The sequence below is a fragment of the Rhinatrema bivittatum genome, chromosome 13, assembly GCF_901001135.1.
Source record: "Rhinatrema bivittatum chromosome 13, aRhiBiv1.1, whole genome shotgun sequence".
Taxonomy (NCBI): Eukaryota; Metazoa; Chordata; class Amphibia; order Gymnophiona; family Rhinatrematidae; genus Rhinatrema; species Rhinatrema bivittatum.
This window is the reverse complement of record NC_042627.1, coordinates 23647555-23662331: the sequence shown is the minus strand read 5'-3', so window position 1 is coordinate 23662331 and position 14777 is coordinate 23647555. Positions and strand designations below refer to the sequence as shown.

General features: G+C 47.3%; 1 protein-coding gene across 1 annotated transcript in view; it reads left to right on the top strand.

Moving 5' to 3' along the window:
* Positions 1-3873: 3873 nt before the first annotated feature.
* The window catches only part of TERB2 (telomere repeat binding bouquet formation protein 2), a 54864-nt gene continuing 43960 nt past the window's right edge, over positions 3874-14777 (top strand). Inside the window, exon 1 of the mRNA XM_029575353.1 lies at positions 3874-4180. Coding sequence (XP_029431213.1) covers positions 4117-4180 — 64 coding nt within the window. The 5' untranslated portion in view covers positions 3874-4116. The remainder of the gene's footprint in view (positions 4181-14777) is intronic.

Below are 14777 nucleotides of genomic sequence, written 5' to 3'. Positions count from 1 at the left end.
TGGCAAGCTCATAGTAGGTTCCAAGCTTTGCATAGGAACTTAGCACCAGAGGTTGTAATAATCCACAAAATTTCAGTGCCTGGACAAAGTGGCCATTTTGTGTTGCGTGGAGCACAGTACTCTAAATGACCTTCATTCAGCTGCCTCTAGATCTTGAACCAATAGAGAGCCAGCCGAAAAAGTTTGCATGGTTTTGTTTGAGGCCCTAGAGAACGCCCACCCAAAATTGTATTCAATTTGAAGGAAGTCGAGCATGAATGATTTTCTGAATTGGTGCACTTGACAGGGAATGTCCCCAATGGCTCTTACTTATGCATGGGCTCCATTCTGAGAACACATGTAACCCTTTTGCTAGGGATAAGCTGGATCCCAAAGGGCCAGAAAAGAATTTCTTAAAGTAGGCTAGCTCCTCTGCCCTTTCCCCAACTCTTCTGTCTCCAAGAGGTGTATTCTTTTCTGTGAGGGAAAGGCTAACCTTCTGGGCCCGGGCACTGGGAGTGTGTGTGTGCGTGGCTACAGCTCTTTGGGATAGACACCTTGACAAAACAGGCAGGACTCGCTGGATGGGTGTTCAAATTAAAGTTTACTGTGCTTGATTTGAAAAGAATCAATATGAGCAAATAAAGTGTCCAAGTGCAACCAGATTCTTTATCCTTAAGTTGGAAGTGTTCCTTTGGAACTTGTGTTTCATCCATGGTGAGGAATGAATTTGTGTCCCAAAGGGCTGGAGGTGTCCTATCCAGGGTGGATGTCCCCTTCCCCACCGCATCTAATGTCCAAAGGGTACTTCTGAACTCCAACCTGCTTGTATCCTGCATCCCAGGGTGGAAACTCCGATGAGAGGGTCTCCTGATGTTTGTCTCCTCTTATCCCATAGTATCCTCTTCGAAAGATATGAGTGGGGACCCTTCTGGAGAAAAGGCCTCTACTGGAAGAGTTCTTACAGTCCAGCTCTGGCTAAGGAAGGGGGCAGCAAAATACTTCCTTCCCAAATCAAATGAAAAAACTCAATCTTGCCAAAAACACTGAATATTATTTACAGGTCTCTGCAACTCTTCTTGATGGGGCAAAGGGGTGTACAGATTCCTCCTGCACCACTGGAGAGGGGATTTCAACCTCCCGGAAGGCACAGGTTTAAAACAGCAAAGTCCTTATTACATTGAGAAAAATGGGGAAAAAAACAGCTCTCTCTCTAATCCTCTCCTCCTTCCAGTCAGTCTCCAAGACTGGCAGGGCAGTGTCTATTAGAGATGTGAATCGGAACCGGAATCGGTTTGGTTCCGGTTCAAATCGTGCAATTTTTTTTGTCCGGCCCGATCGGTTTTTTTTTTTTTATCGGCTGCGCCCGATCCGATAAACAAAAAACCCACCCGACCCTTTAAAATCGCTCCCTTAGCCTCCACCACCCTCCCGACCCTCCCCAAAACGTTTTAAAATTACCTGGTGGTCCAGTGGGCCCCGGGAGCGATCTCCTGCTCTCGGCTGCCACTAATAAAAATGGCGCCGATGGCCCTTTGCCCTTACCATGTGACAGGGTAACCGTGCCATTGGCTGGCCCCTGTCACATGGTAGGAGCACTGGCCGGCTGGTGCCATCTTTAAAAATGGCACGGGCCGTCCAGTGCTCCTACCATGTGACAGGGGCCGGCCAATGGCACGGTTACCCTGTCACATGGTAAGGGCAAAGGGCCATCGGCGCCATTTTTATTAGTGGCAGCCGACGGCCCAAGAGCGGGAGATTGCTCCCGGGGCCCACTGGACCACCAGGTAATTTTAAAACGTTTTTGGGGGGGTTGGGAGGGTGGTGGAGGCTAAGGGAGCGGTTTTAAAGGGTCGGGGTGGGTTTTTTGTTTATCGGCCGACAGCCCGAGCGCAAGAGAACGCTCCCGGGACCCCGCTGGACCACCAGGTGATTTTAAAACATTTTCTTTGGGGGGGGGGGGGGGTCGGGAGGGTGGTGGAGGCTAAGGGAGCAGTTTTAAAGGGTCGGGGTGGGTTTTTAGGTTGTGTCCTAACTCCCGTTAGTGTGCACTAACCCGATTAACGATTTTTTTCACGATAAATCGGTGGAATTTCTATTGTATCAGATGATATTTTAAATCATCAAAAAATGATTCACATACCTAGTGTCTATCCCTCTCTGTACTAGACTAGGGGCCTAACTTGGACAACACACTGAACATGCATCTGTCCTTCATGAAATCAAAACTACACAGCCTCGCACTCCTCCCTCATAAACTTGGCTACACATTCTAGCAAGCTTCTGGGGAGATGCTATTTGGAATGGTATGTCCCTCTTGATGAGGTGTAGGGAATGGGATATTTATTAAAAAAAAAAAAAAGAGTGGGGAACAGTAGGAAAGAGCAGAAAGATGTGAGAAAAGCTAATGAGGAGTAAGAAGAGATGAGATGAAAAGTACTGAGAAGAAACTGAGAAAAAGACTGGTGGCAGTGGTATGTGTGATGCTATGGCAGATACAGTTCACAGGGGTGAATGCACAAACAGTGCAAAATTGGAGGACCCCCCTCCCTTGCTCACTTGGAAAAGTTTGTGCCAAACAGTGGTGCTGGACTGGGCAAAGGATGTCAGGGAGGGAAAGTCGGAGGATGCTGTGCTGAAGTCAATGCCAAAGGGAGGTGCGCTCTGCCGAACTGGTGACAGTAGTGAAGTTGGTGGGGAGTGCAAGGCTGAAGATTCGCCTAGGGGGTGCGTAGTACCCTTGTACCGGCCCTGTTGGTGGAACTGGAAGTTTTCTTTTTAATTAGAAATCACATTTTTAAAACAGTACTGGGTGCACCAATTCCCACTGCAGCACGGCAAATCAAATTAATTTTGGATCAGAATGGGGGAAGTGGGCATCAACCAATTGCAAAGATAGAAGGGCAAGGGGGTGAAGGGAGGATGGCCTTAAAGGCTCTAACTTAGCCTTGATCCTCCTCCCTAAGTGCTTCTGTGTCAGATTCAGGAATCTTATTGGCATGACAATTTGTATATATTGCCTGATACAAGTACAAGAACGCAATAACAAAGCAGAGAAGGGAATTACAAGGTTCTGGTAACCTTCAGTATCGTCTCTGTTGTTGAATAACATTTCTGGCTTGGACAGAGATATGTCGTATTTTGCTGACCTTTTAAGTACCCCCCAGCATTATATGGAATTCTTTTGCAGGAAGTCTATTTATTTTCTCTGTCAGCTCTGGAAAACGTTCAGCTCTTGATACGGTTGCATTTTGCTCATCGAAGTCTGTCTCTTTTCAAGTGTTGCACCGCAGGCAGAGTCTGCCTCCTGGAGGTTTCCGTCTCTGTTTTGTGGTCCCTTATTCTTCTGTGTTTGCCTGCGTGCATGATCCAGGCGAGGGCCGCTGCTAGTCTGCGGGTTCCGCGCAGCGCTGCGTAACAGGCCGGCTTGCGGTCTTTTCCAGAATCTTCCTCCCTGTCCCTCCCGTTACCCAGGCGGTTCTCAGCTTACAGCTAGCTGCAGTGGAACGTAAAACTAGCGAAGCAGTGTATGAATGAAAAGAATTCAAATCCCCAATCTTTTCCACAGCTAAAAGACCACAACGTCCAACAGACCGGTGCTCATAGACTCAGCCGGAGCGGTCCGTCCATGAGCAGAAGTCACTGGCCCGTCTTCCGGGATCAGTCACGTGTTCTAGGAGGCACGCTCCGTGATTGGCTATCACTCCTTAGCAGCTAGCAAATTTATTGGTCACTAGAAACTCCTTCTTAGTTCTGACAGTGTCATTTATGGAATGAAAGAGCAACTGTAATTGGCTTACTTGCTGTACCTGGTCTACGGTACAAGCCCTTCTATTGGTGCTTTGTTCTTTCCACAGCTTTTTGTTTTCACAGCCGGTGCTGTGGAGCTCTTCGTTCTCTTCAGTGGGTGGAAGGGCACCTGTGCCGGGTTCAACCCTGGAAATGTGCCCTGCCAAGGCCCTTATTGTGGTTTGCAACTGAAAGTTTAAACACACAGAAGCCCCTTCATTAATCCACCAAAAACCACAGAGCTTGAAGTGTGTGAGGAAATACCGGGCTCCCAAAGGCCCTGCCATTTCAGGCCTCAGTGTAGGGTTTTGCCCTGGGCCTTTGGAAGTTTGTTGAAGGCTGGGCCTTATGTTCCAAGATGAGAAGGCGTGGATCTCCCAGAGCGTGGGCCGGGATCTGTGCGAGTTCTGGGGTAGGTCTGCACGTGTCCACAGCTTTCCATGTATTGAGAGACTTGCTTATGAAGTCCATTTTGTTATTTAGTCCAGGTGATACAGCAAGGAATTGGCTGGGTCTGACCCAAAGTCCCCTAATTTGGATACTGGGCTTGATGGGTCCTTGGTCTGACCCAGTATAGCATATGTTCTTATATTCTTATGTAAACTTCCACACAATTAAAATATTAAAAAAAACCCAGACACATTAAATAAGAACAAACAATTAAAATTAATTAAGGATTACATTAATAAGTATTAAACAATTCTCCACTCTCACTAGCTGGAAACCTCGGATTCCAGTAATCCTGAGATTGTTGTAGATTAGGGTAGGGTAGGGGATGCACACATTTTCTCTTCTCTCTGTCATATATATATATGCGCATGCATGCTCGCTGACACACCACAAACACACACTCATACATGTTCTGTACATTTGCTGCAACACCAGGCTCACACTCATATGTGTACGCTTTTGACACTCCACAATCACACTATCACTCACACATGTATGTTGGCTGACATACAATCATACTCACACATGTACACTCGCTAATGCACAGTCACATTCTCACAAGCATGCTCGCTGACGTACAATCAAACTCTCACACAAGCATGCTTATTGACTCAAATGCAGATGCTAATTGGCTCACTCACATAAGTTAAAAAAGTGTTTTTACTTACATTAGAGATTAGGTGGGTTCCCTGGAGGGCCCCTGGAGAATAAGGTCTGAGTGGGCTGCCTGTTAATGCTCTTGGGGGAGGTATTCCATAGTGTGGTAAAGAGAAGGATGCAAGGCCCCAATACATTTTTTTCATTTTTCTCTTTCTTTTTATTTTTGCCCGAGAATGACTGCAAGACTGGTGGCATAGAGCAATGGGAGGCCTCGAGGTCTGTTGGCTGCCTCCCATCCGGACAGGCAGCGCAGATATGAGGGGGAGGTAGCAGCAGCAGGAATATTTCATGCCGCCGAGGTGGAAAGGGAGGGCTCAGAGAGCGGTAGAAACAGACTGCAGGAACTGCTGCTGTTGTCTCGGAGACTATTGTTAGAGGGCCTGAGAGAGGAGTGGGCCTAGGAAGCCACCACTGACGTCACAGACATTGAATATGGCGAGAGGGAATCCTAGAGAGGTGCAGGCTCAGAGAGCCTCTGGAGAGAATGAATGTGGTGAATGAAGGATCTGAGAGAGGAATGTGTCATGCGTGGAAAATAAAACACTTGAGTAGAGAGCCATGGAGGAGGCTTCTGCTTTATGTGAATAGATGCTGCGGGGCCTTGTGTTGGTTGCAGCACCTTCACAGGCATGGGACTGCTGCAACCAACATGTGACTGACTCGACCACGCCCGAAGCCCCATAGGCCAATCTGCCCCTGTTTGGAACTTCCCACTTGATATGGCCTAGACTGGTGTAGCAGGACGAGATGGAGAAATTTTCTTACCTGCTAATTTCCTTTCCATTAGTCTTGCTACACCAGTCCAGGACCCTCCTGGGAAGCGAGGCTGCTCTTCTCAGAAACTTTGCTGATTGTCCTCTTTTGGGGCATTATTTTTCTGGTATTTGGCTATTCTTTTCACTATACTTTCTTCGACAACCTCCTTGTCTTCATTGCAGGTTACAGGGCAACTTCTCAGGTTTGTTCGAATGTTGGTTAATTTATGTATTGGGGTCTGATCCGAAACTCTGACCTTACAATATCCATCACTCCCTTGGAGGTCCCCTGTATTTATCCCATGCTTTCTTGAATTCAGATACCATTTTTGTTTCCACCACCTACATTGGGAGGCCATTCCATGCATCCACCACTCTCTCTGTAAAGAAATATTTCCTGAGATTACTCCCTCGTCCCATGACCTCTTATTCTATAACCTCTTGTACATGGAAATCTTTGAGATATTTAAATGCTTCTATCATATCTTCCCTATCTCACTTTTCCTCTAGGGTATACATGTTTAGATTTTTAAGTCTATCCTCCTATGCTTTAGAACGAAGACCACTGATCATTTTAGTGGCCACTCTCGGGACTGACTTCAACCGGTTTATTTCCTTTTGAAGGTGTGGTCTCCAGAACTGTACACATTATTCTAAATGAGGTCTCACCAGGGACCTATACATGGGCAATCTCACCTCTCTTTTTCTGTTGACAATTTCTCTCCCTCTACAGCCAAGCATCTTTCTGGCTTTTGCCATCTCTTTATCTACCTGTTTGGTCATCTTAAGATCATCAGATGCAATCACTCCCACATCTGCTCTTCTTTCGTGGTTAGAAGATTTTAATATCCAATCAAGAATTTCGGTATAGAAAAGAGTTAAATAAATAAAAATAAAATAAAAAAACTGTACCTCTCCTTTGGGTTTTTGCAGCCCAAATGCATTTCTCTGCATTCTTGCCATTAAATCTTAGCTATCAGTCTCTACACCATTCCTCAAGCTTTACTATATACCTCCTCGTGTTTTCCACACCTTCCTGGCTATCTACCCTTTGCAGGTTTTGGTATCATTGCCAAAAGGACAAACTTTTCCCTACAATCCTTTCACTATGTCATTCACACAAATCTTGAAAATAACCGGTCCCAAGACTGATCCCTTAAGCACACTGCTAGTAATGCTCCCCTCCTCAGAATAAACTGCATTTACCACTACCCTTTGTCACCTTCCACTCAGCCAGTTTCTAACCCAGTCAGTCTCTCTAGGTTCCATATCAAAAGCGCTCAATTTATATATAGTCTCCTCTGCCTAAGCGCGTCAAAGGCCTTACTGAATTCCACTACATCTAGCACTCTCCCTTGCTCCAACTCTCTGGTCACCCAATCAAAAACACTGATCAGATTTGTCTGACAAGATTTACCCCTTGTTAAACCATGCTACATTCCATTGGATTCCAGAAACTGCACTGTCCTTTGTTTTAGCAGCAATTCCATTAATTTTCTCACCATAGAAGTGAGAGTATCAGGCCTGTAGTTCTCAGCTTCCTCCTTACTTCCACTTTTATGAATAGGGACCTCATCACCCCTCTCCAGTTCTCCTGACTCTAAAGAAGCATTAAAAAGGTCAGCCAGTGAAGCTGCCAGGATTTCTCTTAGTACCCTTGGATGTATCCCATCCAGCCCCATCATCTTTATCTTCTTTAGTTATCGAGTGTTACCTCACTTCCAATCTTATTTGTGTTTGTTTTATGTGGTTCTGCTCCAGGCCCTTCCACAGTGACCACCAAATAGAAATATTTGTTAAGCAATTTAACTTTTTCCTCATCAGCTTCTACATATTCCTTTCCTTTTGAGTTTCACAATGCTACTTTTGCACTTTCTTTTATCTCTAACATATCTAAAAAAAAGTCTTGTCCTTCCCCGTTTTACTGTGTTTGCTGTTTGTTTCCATTTGAATTTTTGATTCCTGACTACTTTCCCAGGTTCTCTTAGGGCCGGATATTCAGAATTACGTGAGCTCGTAGATTTGTGCGCGCAACCTGGCACGCACAAATCTACGCCCGATTTTATAACATGCGTGCGCAGCCGCGCATGTTATAAAATCCGGGGTCGGCGCGCGCAAGGGGGTGCACACTTGTGCACCTTGCGTGCGCCGAGCCCTAGGGGAGCCCCGATGGCTTTCCCCGTTCCCTCCGAGGCCACTCCGAAATCGGAGCGGCTCGGAGGGATCTTTCCTTCCGCTCCCCCCCACCTTCCCCTTCCTTCCCCTATCTAACCCGCCCCCCCAGCCCTACCTAAATCCTCCCCTACCTTTGTTGTCCTATTTAGGCAGGCGTAACTTGCACCGGAGGCCTCGGTCCCTCCCCTGGATCGGAGCACCACCCATGCCCCCATCCCCTTCCCGCCTCTTTTCCAAAGCCCTGGGACATACACGCATCCCGGGGCTTGCGCGCATCGCCGAGCCTATACATAATAGGCTCGGCGTACGCAGGAGGGGTTTTAAAGGGTTACGCGCGTAACCTTTTGAAAATCCGCCCCTTAGCTTTTCCAAACATTGCTGCCTGTCTTCCACTTTCTGTGATCTCACTTGTAGTTTATGAACGCTATGGGCTGCTGCCACTGCTAGGCACTTTGTGAATACTCGGGATGCCGATGCAAGTCCGAATGGCAGAACTCAGTATTGAAAGGGTTGATGACCCACCAGGAAACGCAGGAACCCACCAGGAAATGCAGGACCCACCAGGAAACGCAGGAATGCAGGAGGGAATATTGGAATGTGAGCGTAAGCATCTTGAAGATCCAGAGAACAGAGCCAATCTCCTGCTTGAAGAAGGGGAAGCATGGTGCCTAAGGACACTATCCTGAATTTTTCTTTCTGTAGAAATTTGTTGAGATTTCGGAGGTCTAAGATGGGTCGTAGTCCTCCTGTTTGCTTTGGAATTAGAAAATAGTGGGAGTAGAATCCTCTGCCCTGATGAGGTCGGGGAACTGGTTGCTAACTTTTTCTCCCTTACCTTTGTGGCTACTTCTTTAGAAAACCACAGCAGCTTCATTTTCCTCTTTCCTTTATTTACTTTCCTAACAAACAGGCCGATACAGTAAAAGTTGCGGGCGAGCGGGCGAGCACCTGCTCTCCCGGCGCGCGCACAGGCCACTCTCCTGTGCGTGCGATTTAGTATTCAAATGAGGGCCCGCGCCTCTTTTTTGACAGGAGCGGCGGCTGTCAGCGAGTTTGACAGCCGACGCTCAATTTTGCCGGCGTCGGTTCTCAAACTCGCTGACAGCCACGAGTTCAGAAACTGGACGCCGGCAAAATTGAGCATCCGATTTTCAACCTGCGAGTCGCGGGCTGATTTTACATTTTTTTAAAATTATTTTTGATTATTTTTAACTTTTGGGACCTCAGACTTAATATCACCATGATATTAAGTCGGAGGGTGCACAGAAAAGCAGTTTTTACTGCTTTTCTGTGCACTTTCCCGGTGCCGGCAGAAATTAATGCCTACCTTTGAGTAGGCGCTAATTTCTGAAAGTAAAATGTGCGGCTTGGCTGCACATTTTACTTACTGGATCGCGCGGGAATGACTAATAGGGCCATCAACACGCATTTGCATGTTGCGGGTGCTATTAGTTTCGGGGGGTTGGACGCGTGTTTTCGACGCGCTATTACCCCTTACTGAATAAGGGGTAAAGCTAGCGCGTCGAAAACACGCGTCCAAACGCGGGTTAACAGTGTGCTCCACCGCAGCGCACTATACTGTATCAGCCTGAAAAAGGTTAGCTGTACTTAGAATATCTCCTTTTAGATTTGCTCACTGCTCTTCTACTTCCCTTATATTTTTCCAATCAGCTAACAATTCAAGATACTCCCCCATTTTAACAAAATTAATTTTCCTGAAATCTAGGATCCTTGCCTTTGAATGAACCTTCATCTCTTGTGCTTTAATACTGAATTACACGATTCGGTGATCACTGAATCCCAGATGATCATTAACTAGAACATCCATGTTAGTAAGCACCAGGTCCATTATCACCCCTTCTTTCTGGGTTCTGTTACCAGTTGACAGAACAGTTTTCCTTTCAGACTCCAGAATCTCCTTGCTTCTAGAAGATACCACACTTGGGATTTCCTAATCAAAATCAGACTGATTGAAATCCCTTAACAATAACACCTCCCTTTTTCATAGATTTTTCATTAAATCTATAGCCATCTCCTCTGTCTGTCTTTGGAAGCCTATATATTACACCAATATTAACAGATGTTCTATTCATTCTTTCCAAATTAACCCACAGTGCCTCCTTACCTCATAAACCCTACAATTCTGTTGCTTTGAAGTAACAACTATGAAAATCATTGTTTTGCCGCAAATATTGGCAGCTACAAGAAGTTGGTGCTAATCTTGGACTCCATGGACTGCTAAAGTAAAAATCTCCCAAAACTAAAAGTCCTTGCTAACTTGCACTATTGCTGTCCTCTAGAAGGAATTCTGCATCAAATTTGTAAAATTTTGCATCTTTGAGTTAGAACTTTTTTTTATGTTTTGAAGTTTAAAGGCAGTGATTATATTGGATTATTAAATTATTTTGATAAGTATAGTATGCAGAATTTTAAAATTTTGTGCACAGAATTCCCCAAAGAGTAGTATGTTGGAGGCATTCCCGGAGTGTATCAGGGCAGTGCTGAATTAGCCGGATAACTCCAATTTTCAGAGTTATTTGAAGAGAAAGCGATGATGCCAGGGGATGGAGAGAAATTGATCATAACAACCACGGAGAGGGAAAAAGAATCTCCCAATCAATTAAATTATTCAAGGGAGAAGGAAGGCGATGCTGTGAGGAGGTGGGGACTATTTTTATTTAAAATGTGTCATTTTTTCCCCCTAAGTACACTTTTATTTCAATCTTCCTTTGTGGTTGTAAAACCAGTTCTATATTTTGACAGTAGAGAATCTCACAAGGTGAGAACATCAGTGTCTGAATGCTATGAGTAATCGGTGTAGAAACAGTATGATGTCATTGGAAAAGCAACACTCTCTGCCACTGAGGCACATTACATAAATCAGATCTCTGAGCTGCCAATGATTTTCAGGTCATATCCAATCTGCTTAGTGGTAAAATTGCTTATTCCCTGTACGTACCCGGATCAGTCCAGACTCCTGGGTTTTGCCCCCCCCTCTAGCAGATGGAGACAGAGAAGTTTTCAAAACAAAACTCCGCCTTATATAGGATGGTGCCACCTACAGTCCGGCAGTATTTCTCTGTCTCCAGCAGATGGTGGAGGTGCAAGACCTACAGTCTGTGCTGATTGTTCATTGGAGTTAGTTAGAGTAGTGAGTTCTGTGAGTTTTAGAGAGTTTTTGGTCTGTAAAACTTTTTTACTTTGATTTAAAAAAAAAAAAAAAAGAAGGAGCAGTTTCTGTCCTGAGCCTCCCAGGGGTTTGTAAGGTCCTGAGGGGACCATCCCCCGCTGGTTGTTGAGGCAGCTGCATTACAGGGTTGAGGGCCCTCTTGTTCCAAGCTAGCAGCTGGGTGTGACACCGGGGAACTCGGTTCATTCCAGCCCGCCGGATCAGGCCCGTGGACCACTGCCGGGCAAGTCTAAAAAAAAAAAAGTTTTGATTTTCTTTCATTTTCTGTCAGTGTCACCGGCGCTGCGGCTCTCTCTTCCCTCCCTGACTTGGCACTTGGGCGGACTGCGATTATTTTTCTATTTTTTACAAACTGAATTTTAGCTTTCTCAGGCCCGCTGCCTGATGCCGCTCTCGTCTGCGTGCCGCGCATGTGGCTTGGCCCACGCGCATCTTTCTCGGGAGGGGCTGTGCTCAGCGTGTCTTCCCGGGAGGGAGGGAACCTCCAGGGCCACAAAATTAGTTAAAGGCAAGGCTGCCCAAGCTCCTTCAGTGTTAGCTGCACAGAGATCAGCTGAGGCAGATCCATTCCCGCTGAGCGCGGGAACGGAGGCCATTTTGGAGTCTTTTAGATCAGCAACTCGTGCAGCTATGGGGGAGGGAATTCTCCCGCCTCCTCTCTCTCCTCAGCCAAGGTTTCCTGGAGGGAGCGAACCTTTACAGCCTCTCTCACCTGCAACGCAGGATAGCCCTGAGGGGGCTTTTAAAGCTTTTAAAGGCTTTTAAAGCTAGGAGGGAAGGGAAGCTACAGGCTGGGGGTAAAACTTCCTCTAGTGGTCTTAAGTCTCTTTCTCGAAAGCGGTCTAAGTCTAAGGGAGTCTCTGGGTCCTCCAAAGCTAAGCGCCCTTTGTGTACAGGGGCTCATCAGACCGATACTGATTCCACAGGTCAGGATACAGACCTAGGGGACCAGGACCCGCAGGGCAAGCCTCCGATGGGGGTGGATACAGACCCTGATCAATATCCACAGGATCCAGCACGAGGCTCTCACATTGTGGAAGGAGATGACCCTAAGGTGGTCTGTCTGTTTAGGAGGGAGGAGTTGGCTCCGCTTATCCCTGCCATACTCAGAGAGCTAGGCATAGATGGGCCACCAGAGGAGTCCAGGCTAGGGGCCATGGACCCAGTGTTGTTGGGTCTGAGGGGCCCGGCTACTTCCTTTCCTTTTCATTTTTCTGCCATGGACTTGCTATATAGAATGGGATACCCTGGATCTGGGATTGAAAGTAAGCAAGGCTATGGATAAGCTATATCCTCTTCCGGAGGAAGGAATTGACATACTGTGGGTGCCCAAGTGGAGGCGGCGGTGTCCGCAGTCACCAAAAAGACCACAATCCCGGTTACAGGTGCTGCGCCCTGAAGGAACTGCAGGATAGAAAGTTGGAGTTGCAGCTCAAGAAAATTTTTGAAGCCTCGGCACTGGGAGTGCGGGCAGCTATGTGCAGCAATTTTGCCTTACGAGTGGGCCTTCGCTGGGTTCAGCAGTTACAGGCTAATGCTGGTCTTTCCGATGCAGAAGCACAGCAAGCAGGGTGTCTGGAAGCTTTGCTCGCTTATAGTGCAGATGCACTTTATGATCTGTTACGGACTTCGGCCAGATCCATGGTGTCGGCAGTCTCGGCTCGTCGGCTTCTGTAGTTAAGAAACTGGTCGGCGGATATTTCCTCCAAGGCTCAGCTGGGGTCGTTGCCTTTCAAGGGATACGGTGCGCTTCAGTCTCGATTGGTGGCTTATCCGAACAACTTATCCCGAGGAGTTCCCCTGGAGGTACCCGAATGGACAGTGGTGACCATGGACGTCAGCCTCTCCGGTTGGGGAGCGGTTTGCCTGAGGAAGTCAGTCAGGGACAATGGTCCCAGGAAGAATCTCAGTGGTCGATCAATCGTCTGGAAACCAGGGCAGTGTGGTTAGCATTGCAAGTGTTCCGCCCTCTCCTCCAGGGGAAGTCAGTCAGAATTCTTTCCGACAATGCAACCACGGTGGCTTATATCAATTGCCAAGGGGGAACCAAGAGCCAGCCAGTGGCCACGGAAGCCCGGCAGCTGATCAGCTGGGCAGAGAAATATTTAGTAAGTATTGCAGCGTCTCTCATAGCAGTAGTCGACAACGTTCAGGTGGACTTTCTCAGTCGGCACTGCCTTGATCCCGGGGAATGGGAGCTCACAGATGAAGCTTTCCAGTTCATATGCGACACATGGGGCGTACCCCACATGGATCTCATGGCAACGTTTCAGAACGCCAAGGCTCCGCTCTTCTTTGGTCGCCGCAGAGAAACAGGAGCAGAAGGGGTAGATGCCCTGGTGCTGCCCTGGCTGACCAACGTGCTGCTGTACGTCTTCCCTTCTTGGCCGCTGATAGGCAAAGTGCTCAGGAGAGTGGAGATACACCCAGCAGAAGTCATCCTCTGCGGTTGCCACTGCTCCCAGACCTTCTCCTTCAAGGGCCCGTGTGTTTGGAAGAGGTCGATCGCTTTTGTCTAGCGGCATGGCTTTTAAGAGGCGTGCCTGAGGAGCAAAGGGTATTCGAACGCTGTGGTGGCAACACTTCTCCGGTTGCGCAAGACATCCACCAACCTCGCTTATGTGCGCGTGTGGAGAATCTTTGAAATTTGGTGCGTGGAACAGGTGATTGTTCCTACTCGGTCTTCGGTGTCAGATATTTTAGGTTTCTTACAATCCAGACTCGCCAAGGGCTTATCGTGTAGTTCCCCGAGGGTTCAGGTGGCAGCTCTTAGTTGTTTGCGTGGTTCCATTCAAGACATGGCGTTGGCTGCTCACCCCAATGTGGCTCCTTTCCTAAAGGGGGCAACGTATTTACGTCCCCCAATCAGGCACCCTTGTCCTTCTTGGAATCTGAACTTGGTTCTCTCAGCTCTGTGTACGGTGCCCTTTGAGCCTCTGAAAATGGCTACAATAAAGGATCTCACGTTAAAGGTGATTTTCCTTATCGCTATCACATCTGCTCACAGGGTATCGGAGCTCTAGGCTCAATCCTGTAGGGAGCCGTTTCTGAGAATTTCGGATTCTGGTGTGTCCTTGCGGACAGTTCCTTCCTTTCTTCTGAAGGTGGTGTCTGCTTTTCACGGGAATCAGTCAGTGGAGCTTCCGTCATTTCCTGTTTTGGACCGGTCAGACCCTATGTCTAAAGACTTACGGAAGCTGGATGTTCATCGGGCTTTGTTGCGTTATCTGGAAGTTACTAATGCGTTTCGTGTGACAGACCATCTTTTTGTGCTGTGGGCTGGTCTGAAATGAGGAAATAAAGCTATGATTCTGCGCTGGTTGAAAGAGGCTATAGGTTTGGCATATTTGCTGCGTGGTAAGCCTGTACTGTTTGGTCTTCGGGCTCTTTCTACCCGTTCGCAGGCAGCTTCTTGGGCAGAGTGTCAAATGGTCTCACCGCAGGAGATCTGCAGGGCGCCGACTTGGAAGTCTTTGCATACCTTTGCCAGACACAACAGACTGGATGTTCAGGCACCGGGTGAAGGAGGCTTTGGAGAAGCAGTGCTTAGAGCGGGCCTCTCCAGATCCCATCCCAGGTAAGAAAGCTCTGGTACATCCCAGGAATCTGGACTGATCCAGGTACGTACAGGGAAAGGAAAATTAGTTTCTTACCTGATAATTGTCGTTCCTGTAGTATTTATTTATTTATTTAAGACATTTTTGTATACCGTCATTCGTATAAATACATCATAACGGATCAGTCCAGAGTCCCGCCCGGGGAACGCATGGAATCAAGGG